The 15,849-nt window shown below is 44.2% G+C and overlaps 1 protein-coding gene across 2 annotated transcripts in view; it reads right to left on the reverse strand.

Annotated features, from left to right (window-relative positions):
* Nucleotides 1–4,990: 4,990 nt before the first annotated feature.
* Nucleotides 4,991–15,849, reverse strand: part of ppl (periplakin) — a 40,719-nt gene continuing 29,860 nt past the window's right edge. For both annotated transcript variants that reach the window (XM_079520270.1, XM_079520271.1), the window contains 9 exons: nucleotides 15,272–15,410; nucleotides 14,496–14,689; nucleotides 13,570–13,720; nucleotides 12,209–12,292; nucleotides 11,616–11,732; nucleotides 11,014–11,106; nucleotides 8,413–10,608; nucleotides 6,408–6,677; nucleotides 4,991–5,924 (listed from right to left, as the gene is read on the reverse strand). In XM_079520270.1, coding sequence (XP_079376396.1) covers nucleotides 5,718–5,924; nucleotides 6,408–6,677; nucleotides 8,413–10,608; nucleotides 11,014–11,106; nucleotides 11,616–11,732; nucleotides 12,209–12,292; nucleotides 13,570–13,720; nucleotides 14,496–14,689; nucleotides 15,272–15,410 — 3,451 coding nt within the window. In that variant the 3' untranslated portion in view covers nucleotides 4,991–5,717. The remainder of the gene's footprint in view (nucleotides 5,925–6,407; nucleotides 6,678–8,412; nucleotides 10,609–11,013; nucleotides 11,107–11,615; nucleotides 11,733–12,208; nucleotides 12,293–13,569; nucleotides 13,721–14,495; nucleotides 14,690–15,271; nucleotides 15,411–15,849) is intronic.

Below are 15,849 nucleotides of genomic sequence, written 5' to 3' on the forward strand. Positions count from 1 at the left end.
TTATGTCTTACAAAGATATTGCCTATCCCTAGACCAGTGGTCCCCAAATTATTTTGAGGGTTCTCCCGATGATTAGCTTAATGTGCAACATTGTTTTCTCACTCAACATTAAACAAACCAACAAGTAGGCTAAGACAGTCTAAGACCATTAATTATTCTGACCCCTCCTAAACCCCTAAGTTTAGAATTGAGATGGTAAATTATATCAAAGATATTCATAGATAGCCCCAGACCAGTGGTCCCCAAATTATTTTGAGGGTCTCTCGATGATTAGCTTAATGTGTTTTCTCACTCAACATTAAACAAACCAACAAGTAGGCTAAGACAGTCTAATACCATTCATTATTCTGACCCCTCCCCAAAAAGGCCTAGCTGTCCTGACCCTTTAATATCCATGTGTCCAATGTATACATGTATAAATTATGGATAGGCCTAAGTATGGACTTAAACAGTTATTCGTCTCAACTGCTTGTATGATGACGTTGTATAACGTTTATTTATTTTTACACCACTGCAGTGCACTGTATATAATGTCTTGTTTGGTAGACAATTGTTTATTGGTTATCTAGTGAACTGTCATCAGGGGGCACGGCAGTCAGTAGCGCTGTCGCCTCAGCTAGAAAAGGTCCTGGGTTCGATTACTGCCGGGGATGCTGGGGATAATGGGGGCACTGTGTGTTCTCTCCTCCGCGTCATCAGTGCCGGGTGCCCAATGTTGTCAAACTCTGTGTGGAGTTTGCATGTTCTCCCCGTGTACCCTGGCCTAGAGCAGGTCTATCCCTGGTCAGCTGGGGCGCCTGATGGAGGGGAAAGGAACTGGTTGGAATAGTGTTCCTTCCACGTGCTACGTCCCACCCTGGTTAACTCCCCACTGTCAGGTGATAAGAAGTGGCCTGAACACTCCTCATGCATTGACGGAAGCATGAGCTCAGTTCGGGGCTCTCCCCATGTTGGCAGAGGGAGAGTAGCGACCAGGATTACAGTTTAGGCAATTGGCACCGGGTGCAAAATGGGATGGGGTTGCAAAATTGTGGGATAAAAAAATAGAAAAAATAAATAAAATAAACTTGAACTTGTCATCTTGACCTCTGATAACTGCTTATAGTTAATGACCACCATAACCAATTAAAGGGGTATTTCACTTTAAAACACGTCTGTGGTACTTTTAAGGTCTACTCTGGCTTTTGAGTGCACCCACCCAGACAGTTTAAATATTTGATATTATTTTGATCAGATAGGCCTATATGCTTCCCTCCTGTAAGGACACTCAACTACAATCTCATGTTAACCATGGTATTTCATTGTCACTGCTCCCGGTATTGATATTGTCCTTCTAAAGGCGGGACTGTCATCTTTAGATTACTTTATATTTTTCTGTTTTAAAAAGGGTATCTTTGAGAAAAAAAAATGTTGCTCTTTATTAGGTCGACATTTTGGTCGCTTAGACCTTCATCAGGACAGACAAAATTGTCTGCGGGTCCTCTTCTTTGTTTTTCAAATATACCCTTTTTAATATATGCTCTATTGCCCTACGCACCTGTCACCAGCCTGCTGAGGTGTGCATCTGCCTTTTGCTTTAAAATATTTTCATGTTTGAAATGTCTCATTAGAAAATTACATTATGTAAGTTCCTACAAATCCTGAATTGGTAGTATTGTAAAATAAATAATGTACTACTTTCTAGAAGATTAACAATGACAATATCATGTGTTTCTTTTAACATAAATGTATAATTAACAACTGTATCAGTGATTGTTAATGTTAAAGCTGATGAAAATGTTCAATTGTTTTAGCAGATGGCAGCGGTGGCCGAACGGTGGCCGAACGGTTTGCGGAGCGGTCTTGATACCGGAAGGTCGCCAGTTCGAATCCCCCGACCGGCACGTTAAAATTACTGTGGAATCTGGAAATCATAATTCTATCCATAATGTGTGCTACTGTGCTCATAGCATATGGTGATCTGTTTAGTTGGTCAGACTAGCTGGCTGGCTTAATTGGGGTCTGTCTTTGATATTCAAGGACCACCTGGGGACAGGGGTTGTTTTTACTGTGCCTTTTGTTTGAGTCCTGAGATCCTGATTCACACCTAGGGCCATCAAATGCTAAACATGGGTTCAAAGTGGCCACTCAACAAATGGTTGATCAATGCGTAAGCTGGGGTTGACTTCAGGGGAACAGTGAACACGCCTCTATTCTCACCTCTGTGGAAATTGTACTTAATGTCATGCAATTGAATGTAACCAGTTCAGTCAGTCGGGCCAGTCACTACCTGGTGGTGGCTGGTCAAGGCCATCCAGGCCTATGCCATGCTTTGCTGTTTGCTGTGTTGTCGAAATAAACATCAAGGAACATCTTACTCTGTCTGCTGCCGTCTCACAATTATCTCCGCTCTCCCGTTTTGGTTAAGTTTGTATGGTCTCGTGTCCATAATAAGATACGACAGATGGTGCGCGATCCCGACCTTCATGGTGTTTACGCCAGTTAGGAGAGGAACCAGTTGGCTTTTTTATTCAGTCTAATCAGCGAGTTTTTGTGAGAGACGGCGACGACGGGTTCCAGCGGGACGAGGACGAGGATGACGACGGACCACCGCGATGAGGAGTGTTGCGCAGCGGCGGCCTGCGTCTCTTTCCAGCTAGCGGACAGAGGAGCGGTCGGCGGGGAAGCAACAGCCACACGGAGGCCTTCGATCATCAACTCTACGCTGGGGACGGCGAGCAGGGGAGCGATGCAGCGCAGCACGGCACGGGGACACCAGCGGAGGTCCACGACGGGGTGAGGCGACCACTCGACGCTTGGCGCGGCGGTTTCCACTTTCGGGAATTCGTTTCGGAATGGACAGGAGGACGGTGTCGAACAGCGGCCGTGTAGTATGCGGTGTACTGATCACACATTGCACGCACGACACGTGCCGAAGAAGGACACATCTCCGTGGCGGCGACGGTTTCCACTTTCCATGGCCGACTGACGACGCAAGCTGAGGGCCTTCACGGACCTGAGCAGGGGTCTGTGATGAAGATGTTGCCTTTTTCTTTCTCGTGTTCCCATCTCTGTTGTTTCAGAGCTGGGAGGGGGGGAGAGATGATGAGATGATGAGAGTTTGCTTCGAGAGCTTTCAGCGAGAACAGCGGTGAACATTTTCTCAACTTGATCCATGGCTGAGCGAACTTTGAGGTAACGGAATGCAGCAAACAGAAGAATTTCCTTTGTTCATATCAGAGGCGAAGATGCACTTTCCTTCTTTCTGATTACAATTGTGCGTCGCGTTCATTTGTACTAATCATTTTACCATTATTCATTGTTTAAGATTACTTGTCAGGATAGTGCAATTGGCAGTCGTTTGGTGCCGACAGTGTTTAAAGTCAGGATAGTGATTAAATTACAGGGTAATTAATTGGTAGTCGTGTAGTACCGACAGTGTTTAAAGAGGGTTTAATTTGATTCTTTGGTTCTCTAGGGCTTAAAAAGTGATTTAAATTACGGGAGGGGAGTTATTAGTGAGGGGTTAAATTTCTGTTGGCTTCTGTTCTGGGATATAACGTGTTCTTCCTTTTTCTTATTTTTCATGTGAATTCCAAAGAGAGTTCATGTGATTTGGTGTGTTATTGGTCCTGTGAATCTCCAAGAGAGGTTTATGTGATTTGGGGTGTTATGGTCAGGATAAGTCTAAGACTTATTTTGATTTCGGTCCTGTGAAACTCCAAAGAGAGAGCTTCATGTGATCTGGTGCTTATAAACATGTTATCCTAGATTTGAGTAACAACAGGGAAATTATCCTCCTAATGTTCTGTAACATTTTTAGCCATAAGAGTTTGAAATAACGCAAAGAGAATTCTGATCCGATCCATCCACTGATACGAAATTGTGTTTAACTTACTGTAATGGAAACCATTTATGAATTTTCCACTGATACGAAATTGTATTTGTACTTACTGTAAATGAAAATCATTTATGTCGAGTTGTGTAATCTTGAATGTCTGTTTGAAAACCATGTTGGGGGAGATTCTGTACTGTAAGGCTGTTATTCTGGTGTCTTGAGTGTATTGTTAACCTGAGGATCAAGGGGGGTGGTAACTGGTAAGAATTATGGTTCCATATTTTTTTATATGACATATATGTCATAAGGGGGGTTATGTGGAATCTGGAAATCATAATTCTATCCATAATGTGTGCTACTGTGCTCATAGCATATGGTGATCTGTTTAGTTGGTCAGACTAGCTGGCTGGCTTAATTGGGGTCTGTCTTTGATATTCAAGGACCACCTGGGGACAGGGGTTGTTTTTACTGTGCCTTTTGTTTGAGTCCTGAGATCCTGATTCACACCTAGGGCCATCAAATGCTAAACATGGGTTCAAAGTGGCCACTCAACAAATGGTTGATCAATGCGTAAGCTGGGGTTGACTTCAGGGGAACAGTGAACACGCCTCTATTCTCACCTCTGTGGAAATTGTACTTAATGTCATGCAATTGAATGTAACCAGTTCAGTCAGTCGGGCCAGTCACTACCTGGTGGTGGCTGGTCAAGGCCATCCAGGCCTATGCCATGCTTTGCTGTTTGCTGTGTTGTCGAAATAAACATCAAGGAACATCTTACTCTGTCTGCTGCCGTCTCACAATTATCTCCGCTCTCCCGTTTTGGTTAAGTTTGTATGGTCTCGTGTCCATAATAAGATACGACATTACCACCACTGAAGTGCCCTTGAGCAAGGCATTGAACCCCAACCATGAAATGTTCTATGAGCAGGGCGTGGCTGTAAACAAGCATCTCGAGCTTAGTCCACTTACCCTGGGTAAACAAAGAACTTTGCTTTTTTTTTAGATCAACAAGATCACAACGCATCGCATTGTGATGCGTCATGGGCTTGTAGATCAGCACTTATTTGTTTAAATAGCCATAATAGTACAGTATAAATGGTTATTGAACAATTCTGAATGTTCCGTCAGGTAAACATCATGTCTTTCAAACAAAGCAATCACAAATATACTATGTAAGTTCCAAAGATGTATTTATTTACGTATGAAGAATGTGTATCTGAGAAAAAAAACACACCATTAATACAACATGACAAAAACTGTTAAGCAATCCTTGTGTTTCAAAGCAAAGTCAACTCAGAGATGAGATGTTACTGTTACCCAGGCACCCTCTGTTAGATACACAAGACCATTTCTGACACTTAAAATGTTAGTCGGCTGTCCGTAACACAATTTCCATCAACCCACATTTCTTACAAGTAGTACCAACATTAAAAGTATTTATGCAATATGAAAACAAAAACAGTGCAATTATTACTTCAAAGAGAGGCAAAATAATAATAATAATAACGTTAATTCAACATGAGCTGAAAGCCAGAGTGAAAGTAACACACAGAATACATTATATTGACCAGATCGTTGCTGTCGGGCGGAAAACCCCGTATTTCCATATTTCAACAAAAATGTCAGATCTACAAGTAGGTCTGCCATTTTTAAATGTAAAGTGGTTACGTGCCTGTGGGTTTTATAAATATTGATCAAATGAAAAGTATATATAACAATATCTTTTGACTAAATAATAACTACATTTGGATCCATTGGAGACAGCTTCTGTTTTTCTTCCATTTCCCTGAAAAGTACCCCTTTCGGACGCATAAGGTTTCCGTCCAACAGCGACCATTATTTAAAACCCATAGGATAGAAAACAAAAAATAGATATGCTTTTTCTTCAGGTTTCTCGCGTTCACTTGGTCTTGCCCGACACCATAATACCAAACTCCTGGATGGTAATCTCTTTGTTTAGGTACTGCTGGAGCTGCGCTTTGGTGATGTGGCCGACACGCAGCGCGTCCTCGATGGAGAACTTCTTCCCCGACTTCCTGTCGTGAAGCACCGACGACTCGCTACTCGGACCCTTGACCGAGATCTCCTCCCAGTCGCATTCCTGGCCCTGCAAAGGTTGTCACAAAGAATAAATCGTCAAAGGGGTGTATAATAATCAAATAATGATCAATCAATATTTTGTGGGTGAGAAGTTTAAAGACATGGCAAATAAATTCAAATATAGGATATGTCTGAAAATCTATGAAATAATTGTGATTATCTCAAATAATTGTGATTAACCCATTAAGACCTGAGGTCGATTCAACAAATGCCTTATAAAACAGTTTTCTTGTCTCTGTCAGGTGGAAACCTGTCCAAAACTGTAACTGTTTTCAGGATTCAAATTCAAAAGAATAAAAAGTAGAAGATCTATACGCTCTTGTAGATCTACTTTTGGGCGTTAATTTATTGAAAAACACAAAAACTTAAAATATGGAGTTAAGAGGTTTGTGCCAGACTGCGACGATATACCTGTAGCTAAAATATAAAATGATGCTTTCCCGGTCTTATCGGGTTAAGTAATAATGTGTGACAGACAGGCCTACAGTACCTGCAGGTTGACAAACATCTTCCAGTCGATGAGCCCCAGCTTGTAGGCCTCCTCCGGCCGCATCTCCTTGCCCGTGTCCGGGTCGATGACCACTATGGAGCGCCGCAGGTGGCTCTCGCGCTGCTCGCGCTTGATCCGCACGGCCGACAGGCCCTTCTGGAGCTTCTCGATCTCCTCGTCCTTCTGGTGCGTGACGCCCCGCAGCTCCGACAGCTCCCTCTGCAGGGAGTCCAGCCGCAGCTCCAGGTTCTTGCCGTTCTCCGTGGGCGCCTGTGGTATTATAGACATTTGTTTAGAAAGCCGATCGGTTCAAAATCGTGATTGTATTTGGATAACATAGAGCACTGGTTCCAAAACAGTGGGCCGGGAACTATTTGTGGGCCACGGACCACAGACCATTTTTGAAGAATTATATACAGTTTAAAACAAACAAACAAACGAAAATAATAATAATTAAGAAGTAATGAAAATAGCATGAAGCGACGCGTTATGTGGTTGTAGATCTGCTATTTTCACTAGTTTGGGTCCTGGGCAAAAGTTTAATCTCTCTTTTGGGTCTTGACCTGAAAACCACTGTCGTATGTACAGTGGTTCTCAAACAGTTGCATGTCAAGGACCTCAAAAGTGATATATATTTGACCCCCATTTGAAAATATTTCGTGCCAGGGAACCCCAGAAGAGAAGATTTATGTGAAGGGAAAGGGATTTTTCATGAATAGCAGTTCTACAAGCTATGAGGTTGTACATCTGCTATTTTTTATATGTAAATTATAAGTAGTAAATAGTATTATAATTGTAGAAGTAAAGTATATTATGCTCGGTAGACAATCTTCGGTAGCAATCTTCGTTCCTACTCTCACCTATATGGTCATGAAGTGTGGGTCATGACCGAAAGAATAAGGTTGCGTATACAAGCGGCCGAAATGAGTTTGGCTGGCTGGCATCTCCCTTAAAGATAGGGTGAGAAGTTCAGTCACGCGGGAGAGAATCGGAGTAGAGCCGCTGCTCCTTCGCCTGGAAAGTAGCCAGCTTAGGTGGTTCGGGCATCTGATTATAAATGCCTCTCGGGCGTCTCCCTAGGGAGGTCCTCGATGCACGTCCCACTGGGAGGAGACCCCAGGGCAGACCAAGGCGCAGATGGAGGAATTAAATCGACTCACTGGCCTTGGAACGTCTCGGGATCCCCCAGGAGGAAGTCACTAATGTTGCTCTGGAGAGGGAAGTCTGGAGCTCTCTGGTGGAGCTGTTGCCCCCGCCTAATTCTAAATGACGGAGCGGTTGTGCAAAGACCCGTCCGGCAGCACTGTTTAATGCAATTTATTTGTGCCAGTAAGTATTTTTTGTTTAATTACTCATGACAAAGTTGTAAAAGTCAACTGTATGTATATCCATAAAATAAGCAAGCAGCACGCGCAGACAATACACTAGTTCTTTCTTTCAATCATTTTATTATTATTATTATTATTATTTATTATTATATTTTCACAATCTGATACAGATATGCCGGCTACTTTCTAATGTTTTGATAATTCACGTAACAGATGTATGCATATGACGGTATAGAGTTTCAAACTACTGTATTTAAGAAGAAGATGATCAGGTAATATAATTGTGAAAATAATAATAATAATAAAATGATAAAGAACTATAGTGAATTGTTTGCTAGCGTGCTGCTCGTTTATGTTATGGATATACATACTGTACAACTTTGTCATCAAAACAACAAAAAATAAGTCATTTTGATACACGCGTTGCCTCCGCGACCCGACTACGAATTGAAGATGGATGGATGTAAGTATATTATGATTAAAGCTATATTGACAAATTTAGCTGGGAACCCCCTGGTACCTCCTCAAGGACCCCTGGGGGTCCCTGGACCCAAACATTGAGAACCAATGACCTAGGCTATGCTGCTGCAAAACTGTTTTGATTGCTTGAATTTTCTTCAATAAATCGTCTACACTTCCAACCCTGTGTCTGAAATATTAATATTCTCCTACGATACCTGTTCCGAGATGAGCCGCGTCTCCTTGCTGGTGATCTGGATCTCGGACTGGAGCTTGCGTATGTCGTTCTGCAGGCGCTGGTTCTCCTGCTGCAGGCGGCTGCTCTCGTCGCGGATATAGTCCAGCTCCTTGGACGACTTGGCATTGGTGAAGTCCATGTCGGAGAACTTGGAGTTGAGGTTGGACAGCTCCTGGTCGAGCTCTCGCCGCCGCTTCTTCTCCTCGTCCAGGGTCCTCCGCAGGTTGATGATCTCCACCTCGGCCTCGGGGTCCTTCTCCACCTGGACCTTCTCGGTGCGGACCACCCTCTCCTTCACGTCCATGTTCTCCAGGGTCTGCTGCTGCTGCAGCAGGGCGCTCAGCTCCTTCTCCAGGAGTGTGCGCTTGTGCCTCTCTTCATCCACCTGCAGCCGGAGGATGGAGTGCTCTTTCTCCTGCTGTGGGTCCTGCTGCATCACCACCTTCTGCTTGACCGTCACCTTCTCGCGGTTCTCCTTGTCGCGATGCTCCATCTCGTTGAGCCTCACCCGCAGCCTCTGGATCTCCAGCTCGGCGTCGCGCCTCGTCCGGCGCTCTCGCTCCACCTCCTCCAGCTGCTGGTCCAGCTCCGCCTTCTGCCTCTGCAGCTTGTAGAGCTCGTCCTTCAGGCTCTCCTTGTGCTTCTGCTCGTTGCTGATATTCTGTGTGAAGGTCTCGCACTCGGCCTTCAGGAGGGGATCCTGTTCCGTCTTCACCACCTCCTGCTGCACGATCTTCTCCCTGACCTGGGACAGGTCCATCTTCTTCAGCCTGATCTTGTCCTCCTCCACAGAGCGCTCCCTCTCCAGGTCGAGCCGCTTCTTCTGCTCGTCCGCCAGTTTCTTCTTCAGCACCTCAATCTCCTCCTTGGTCTTGGGGTCTTCTCTGTACTGCAGCACCTCATTGACCACCTCTTTGGTCTGGACCTGGGGCTTGGTGTCCTTCCACCGCTGGATCTCGTCTCTAAGCTGGCGGATCTCCATCTCAGACTTCTCTGTCTGGTGGGTCTTGTCAACGATTTCGTTGCGGAGCTTCTCCAGCTCTCTCTCGGTCTGTGGGTCCGTCTTGTACTTGACGACCTCTTTGAAGATCTCTTTCACCTCCACCAGAGGGCCGCGGTTCTTTAGCATGGTCTGCTCGTCCTGTATAGACTTGATCTGGAGCTCGGCGTCCTTATAGCGACTCTGCTGCTCCACCAAGTCCAGCCGGAGCTTGGCCACTTGGTTCTCGGCCTCGGGGTCCGGACGGACGATCTCCCGATAATTCTCCTGAACTATGATCTTGGACTTCTCCTCCTCCAGGCTGGAGATCTTCCTCTGGAGGTCGGTCTTCTCCCTCTGGGACGACCGGCGCTTGGACTTCTCGTCCTCGTGCTGCCGCCTCAGATTCTCCACCTCCCTCTCCAGGACCACGTCCTTCTCCACCTTGAGCACCTCCTTGATGGAGATCTTCTCCTCGGCCATGGCCTTCTCCTTCTCCAGCCTCCTGAGCTTCTCCTGGAGGAAGGTGAGCTCGTCCTCCAGTGACTTACGGCCCTCCACAGCCTTCAGCTTCTTGTCGTTGAGCGACCGGTACTCGCTCTCCAGCTGGGGGTCGTTCTGCACCTTGATCACCTCCTCTTCGGTGATCACCTCCTGCTCCCTGCTCTTCTCCTCGGCCAGGAGGGTCACCTGCCTCTGGATCTGAACCAGCTCGCCGTCTTTGACAGTTTTCTGCCTCCTCATCTCGTCCAGCTCCTCCCTGAGCTTGCGCACCTCCTCTTCCTGGCCGCGGTCCCGCTCAATGCGGAGGACCTCCTTGACGGTGTACTGCTGAGCGCCTTCCTTCAGCTCCGTCTCCAGGCCGCGCAGCTTCAGCTGCAGGGCCTCCATGTCGTTCTCCAGGACGCGCGTGGCCCGCCGCTCCTCCGACAGCTTCTGCTGCACCTTGTGGAGGTCCTCGTCCAGCTGGGGGTCTGGGACCTTCTTGATGAGCTCCTTCTTGACGATGGTGTCCTGCGGCTTCTGGCCCTCTAGCACGTAGATGTCTGTCTGGATGTTCTCGATCTCTTTCTCCAGCTGCTCTCTCCTCTGAACCTCATCCTCCAGCTGTTTCTTCATCCTCCAGGACTCTTGGCCCGGAGCGGCCGATTGAACAGACTGGACGTTGGTACTCTGGATCATGGAGATCTCTGGTTGCTATTGAGAGTGGAACAGATACGAGTTGATTATATTTCAGTCCTTTTGGTTCAGCAGTTCTCAAGTATTTTCATGCCAAGGATCCCCAAATATATTTGGCTGCAGACCCCCCTCTGTGCCTTTTGTGCCAAGGAGTCAGTGACCCTCAAAAGAGATTTGTGTTGTTAAAAGAAAATCCAAATTATTCAAAATGTTCCCGATTCTTCAAGATTTTTCTAACATTTAAAACAATAACTGATCCACAGACTCACAGATCAGTTATTTCTAAAACAGGGTAAATGTGTTACACTAATTTTGCTTGGGACCCCCTGGAACCCACCCCCTGAAGAACGCCAGGGGGTTTCTGGACCCCACTTTGAGAACCACTGTTTTAGTGGTTTAATGTGTTGAGTGAGAATGTTTCACCTGGTTGAGAAGGCCTTGTGTAAACTCCAGATTCCTCAGTCGTTGGTTGTTGACAGCATTCACCTCGGTGAACTTAGCCTCGATGGCTGCTTCCTGGAAGTAAACAAAAAATAAACATGTCAATGGATCAAAATGAATAAGCACAAATTAACCTTTTGTGTTACGTATTATGGGTTTATGAGCAAGTGGGCCCACAAATAATATTGTTACCAACGTTTCGACAAACAAGTTGCCTTCTTCTGGGTATACCTGAAGAAGGCAAAAATCGCATTGCTGGGAGTGACGGAGGTTGCATAGCAACTGGGGCATGACTACAGGCTGGTTTGCATTGCAGTCGCTTCATAGTGATATAAAGCGGGTCATGTACGGGATTTCGAGTAATCGGCAGACAACGGTAATACTTTGAATTACGGGATTTCCAGTAAACAGTCAAGGAGTTTAGTGTTTAATGTGACATTACATAGACATGGTTGTAGTTATCACCTCTCCTTTAAGTGTTTAATGTATGGTTCTCTATGGTTCTCACCTCTCCTTTAAGTGTTTAATGTATGGTTCTCTATGGTTCTCACCTCTCCTTTAAGAGTTTAATGTATGGTTCTCACCTCTCCCCGGACCTGCAGTGCAGGTGACTCCATCCTGCTCCTCTTGTAGGTCTGAGGGACCAGTCCATCCTCCAGGTCCAGGATGGACTTGAACTTCTCCGTTTCATTCTCGTAATTCTACAAACAAATGAAAATGAAAATAATCAACAAATGGGGAAGCTGCATTATTGAGAACTGAATCAAGCTTATCAGATTGGATATAATGGTTACCGTTGCAGTCGGGCAGAAACCTTGTATCTCCATATTTCAACCTTTTATGCATTTTTTGTTTTGTTAAATGAATGCCCTACTTTGTCAGACTCAGTGTTGCACAAAAGTAGCAAATAGCTAATCTACAAGCAAACATTCAACAGCCATTTTGCTGTTTGTTGTGAGCCTATAGAATAGATCTTCTATTTTTGAAGTGAAAGTATGGTTAAGTGTGTGTGAACTGTGAACCAATGGAAAGTATTAGCAAGAGCTTAAATAATAACTACATTGGATCCATTGGAACACAGGTTGTTATTTTACATTTCCTGAAAAGTAACTGTTTTGAACATACAAGGTTTCCAGCGGACAGTGACGATATGTAAACACAACAGTGAACAGCTTACCTTGACAGCTTGCTGGTAAACCTGAGCATGCTTGGAGACATTGTTCAAGTCTGACTCTTTCCTGGTGATGTCTGACAGCAGGTTCTATGAGAAACAGAGCAGGCGTGTTATCTACGTTAGTGGTTCTGAAATGTTTTGGGGTCAAGGCACCCCTATAGATTTGTTTTTCATCGACGGGCACGTCAGCACCCCTAACTTATACTGCTACTTTCACTTTTCTATATTTATGACATATTTTACTAGTTCAAAGATGAGAGAAAAGTTTGCGTTCTTGAAGAACTGACTAGAAAAAGGTTTTCCAGTCAGATGTGTAAGCCAAACAAAAGACAAAACTAGAAAAAGTGCCCTTCTGGGCACAGGTCTCCACCAGGAGGATAGGACTGTGTGAGATGTTAGGCAAAATGTTTAGTAGTAATATAAACATGTTTGCCTTGTATGACAATTGGATGATTTGAGGCATTTTGTTCCAATCAACCTGTTTTGCAAAAATCAACCTGTTGGTGGCGCTATAACAGGCCAATGTGAAAAGGGTGGGATATATTCCTCAGCCTAGTAAGAAAATGTGTGAAAGATTTCACGTAAATTGCATGCTGTGTTCATGATTTGAGGCTTTTGTTCAAAACGGGGCAATCTTGCAAACTGTGAAAGGCAATTATAGCCAATTAGGGTGGAATATGAAATATCGGACAGATCCGACTTGAGCACATGACCATAGAGATACTGTGTAACGATTTGTGATATTTTTGGACAGAATCTGGAGGAGTAATATCCAAAAATGTGTTTTACAAAAGTCGGCCTCCTGGTGGCGCTATAAAAGGCAGATGCGGAAAATGCAGGTCAAAGGTTTGTCCTTGGCCTCTAGGGAGTGTGCATGCAACGTTTCACGCAGATCGGTGCAGTTTTAGGTAACAAATGTGAAAAGCTGCCTCATGGTGGCGCTATAACAGGCCGTTCTGGAAAATGCGGGGCAGAGGTTCATCGTTGGCATCTAGGGAGTGTGTGTGCAAAGTTTGGCATCGACCGGGTTAACGGTGCCGGAGATTAGCTGGTAACGGACGGACGGAAGGACACACGGACGGACACACACACGGACGGACACACACACGGACGGAGTGCAAAACGTACTCTCTCACCATGCCTTCGGCCTGGTGGAGACAAAAATGAATATCCACAGGAAGAAAAAAAAACATATCTGTATATGTTTCGGTTATAAAAAAAGATTTTGGTCTGCCATGACAGAGAACTGAAAACTTGTTATTATAAGATGATGATAGTGAGTGACCACAACATTCAAACAAACGTGCACAATTGAAAGCATACATTCGGGGGGTACATAAATGCCTACATAATGCGTTACTCACCCTCTGGTTTTTCAGCTTGGTCTCCACCTGCCTCACGTCGTCCGTCTCAGTGGGTTCATAGTTGGGCATACGGGACAGCCAGCTGTTCAGGTTGTCATACTCGTTGCGATAGTTCTTATATCCCATCTTAGCTCTCTGCAAGCTCTGAGACCTGATACACACACAGTACATGATGTGGGGTCAGTTTATTTGCACAATCTTGTGTAATAAAATAAAATAAAATAATATGTTCATAGGACAATTTCTGAAAACAGTGAGCGGAACATTTCAATGTTTGAGGTGAAAAGTGAACACTTCAGTTAAAAAGGAGCCACTAGGTGGCACAACTCCTATTTGAGTTTCCTCACCTGCAAAAAAAACAAGTTTATTTTCTAGTTTATTTAGCTTTATAATAATAATAATTTCTTCTTCTGTTTTCTACATGAATATAACCACATTATAATTGCAGAGTTAAATGCTGCAATTTGTAAAAATGGCAAAATATGACTTGTCGTTGAAGTGGTCCCTGAGACTCATCTAAAAGACTATCCCTGCATCCCGGGACTCATTACATTGAAAACCTATTCACTGTACATCACTGCATCTGCAAATGCTTTGTGCCAGGGGCTTGCAGAAGTCCCCAGAAATTACTCAATTGTTTTCCAAAATGTCCAAAGATAGCAGATATACAAGCTACAAGCTTGTATACATCTGCTATTTTTGTAACATTTTGGAGGAAAAAAAAAAATAGAACCGGAGGGGGAATTTCTTTAACCACTGTTCCTAAATCCACAAGTCATGCAGATGTTACGTTTGTGAACGAATTGTGGCCCAATTCGGCCAAATTAAATCACAATGTTACATTAGTGATGCCCACCGTTGCAATTTAAATAGGAAAGGGTAATAGTAGTTAAGGGACAAACAGGTATGGTAAAGTAAATCATCACCTGGTGTCGAGCTGTCTGCCGATGTTGTCAAAGCGCTTGCTGAGCTTGTTGACTTCGGCTTCCTGCCTCTCGATGTCAGGACAGTGCTCCTGCAGGTTGGCGGCCATGTTGCTGCAGCTGCTTTTAGCCGCGCGCAGATGCTGCTCCGTCTCGTTTATGGCTGACCTCTGGGCTCTCAGGTCCGAAGACATGTCCTTTCAGAGCAGGAAGAAAACTCAGTTTAAAGATAAGGTATTAAAGTGTTTGTTTTTTGTTACACTTAAGTAGTTCTATATTGTGATAGTATTCATTGCTATAGAGTGATAGAGTGTGGGTCACCAAATTCGTCCAAACAGGAGAGAGAACCCATGTATCAGCTTCAATTGTATAGGACTGCAGTTCCAATTTTGCCTGCTCATTATCTTTTGCTTAATTTGCTGTATCCTGTATGATACAGGACAGGTTGAAAACTGCTGCTCTATTATAGTCATCATTGCTATCAGAATAGAGCTTTAACTTCATTTATTCACCTATTTAACAAAAACATGGCTGACCTCTGGGCTCTCAAATGTCCTGTCAGAGCAGGAAGAAAGAAAGGAAGATGGTGGTTCAAAAAAGAATAATACGGTAGATACTGTAGAAGAGACGAGAAGATGTGAGCTGCATGATTACCTGTTAACTCATGGTGTAATCTAAAATATCACTTACACTAAATATCATGCATGTGAGTGCATTATGTTCTTCAAGGGTGAATAATAAGACAAAGTGATTGTATGTGTTTTTGTTGCATTGCTTACTGCCAGTTCCCTCTGGGTTTTCTCCAGTGCGCTGATCTCTGCTGGAGCAACTTCCTCTCTGGCCAGTTTGTTCTCATAGGAGGACACCAACGTCTTCCCATTCTGGAGGGAGTTCTCCAGGCGGTTGGAATTCTTCAGCCTAAAACACAAAAAGCATATTCATTTAGCATACAATGAAATGAAATGTGCACTTGCCCTAGCTTTGACGACCTTCCAGGCTTATGCAAAGGTTAAAATGTAATGTAGATGTCATGTAGAGTAGACATATGCTAGATGTAGACCTGGCATCCTATATTGTGTATGTAAATTATTGATTGTTTCGATATTATACAGTTTAGACTGAGGATAGGTTCTTTGTTTACATATGATCCTAGATCACTATCTCTGTTCATTTCTTTGATGCATTGAGCTTGTGTGTTCCTTGCTTACTGTAAATCCCTCTGGATTAAGATAAATGCCAAAATTGTAAATTATAAATGTGATTTGGTGCAGTTGGCTTTCATATTGCTGTAGTCGGGGAGAGAACTTGTGCCTCCAAATTTCACATTTGTTGCACCAAAATAGTGAAAATAGCAGAT

The sequence above is a fragment of the Electrona antarctica genome, assembly GCF_951216825.1.
Source record: "Electrona antarctica genome assembly, chromosome: 14".
In the NCBI taxonomy this organism is placed as follows: domain Eukaryota; kingdom Metazoa; phylum Chordata; class Actinopteri; order Myctophiformes; family Myctophidae; genus Electrona; species Electrona antarctica.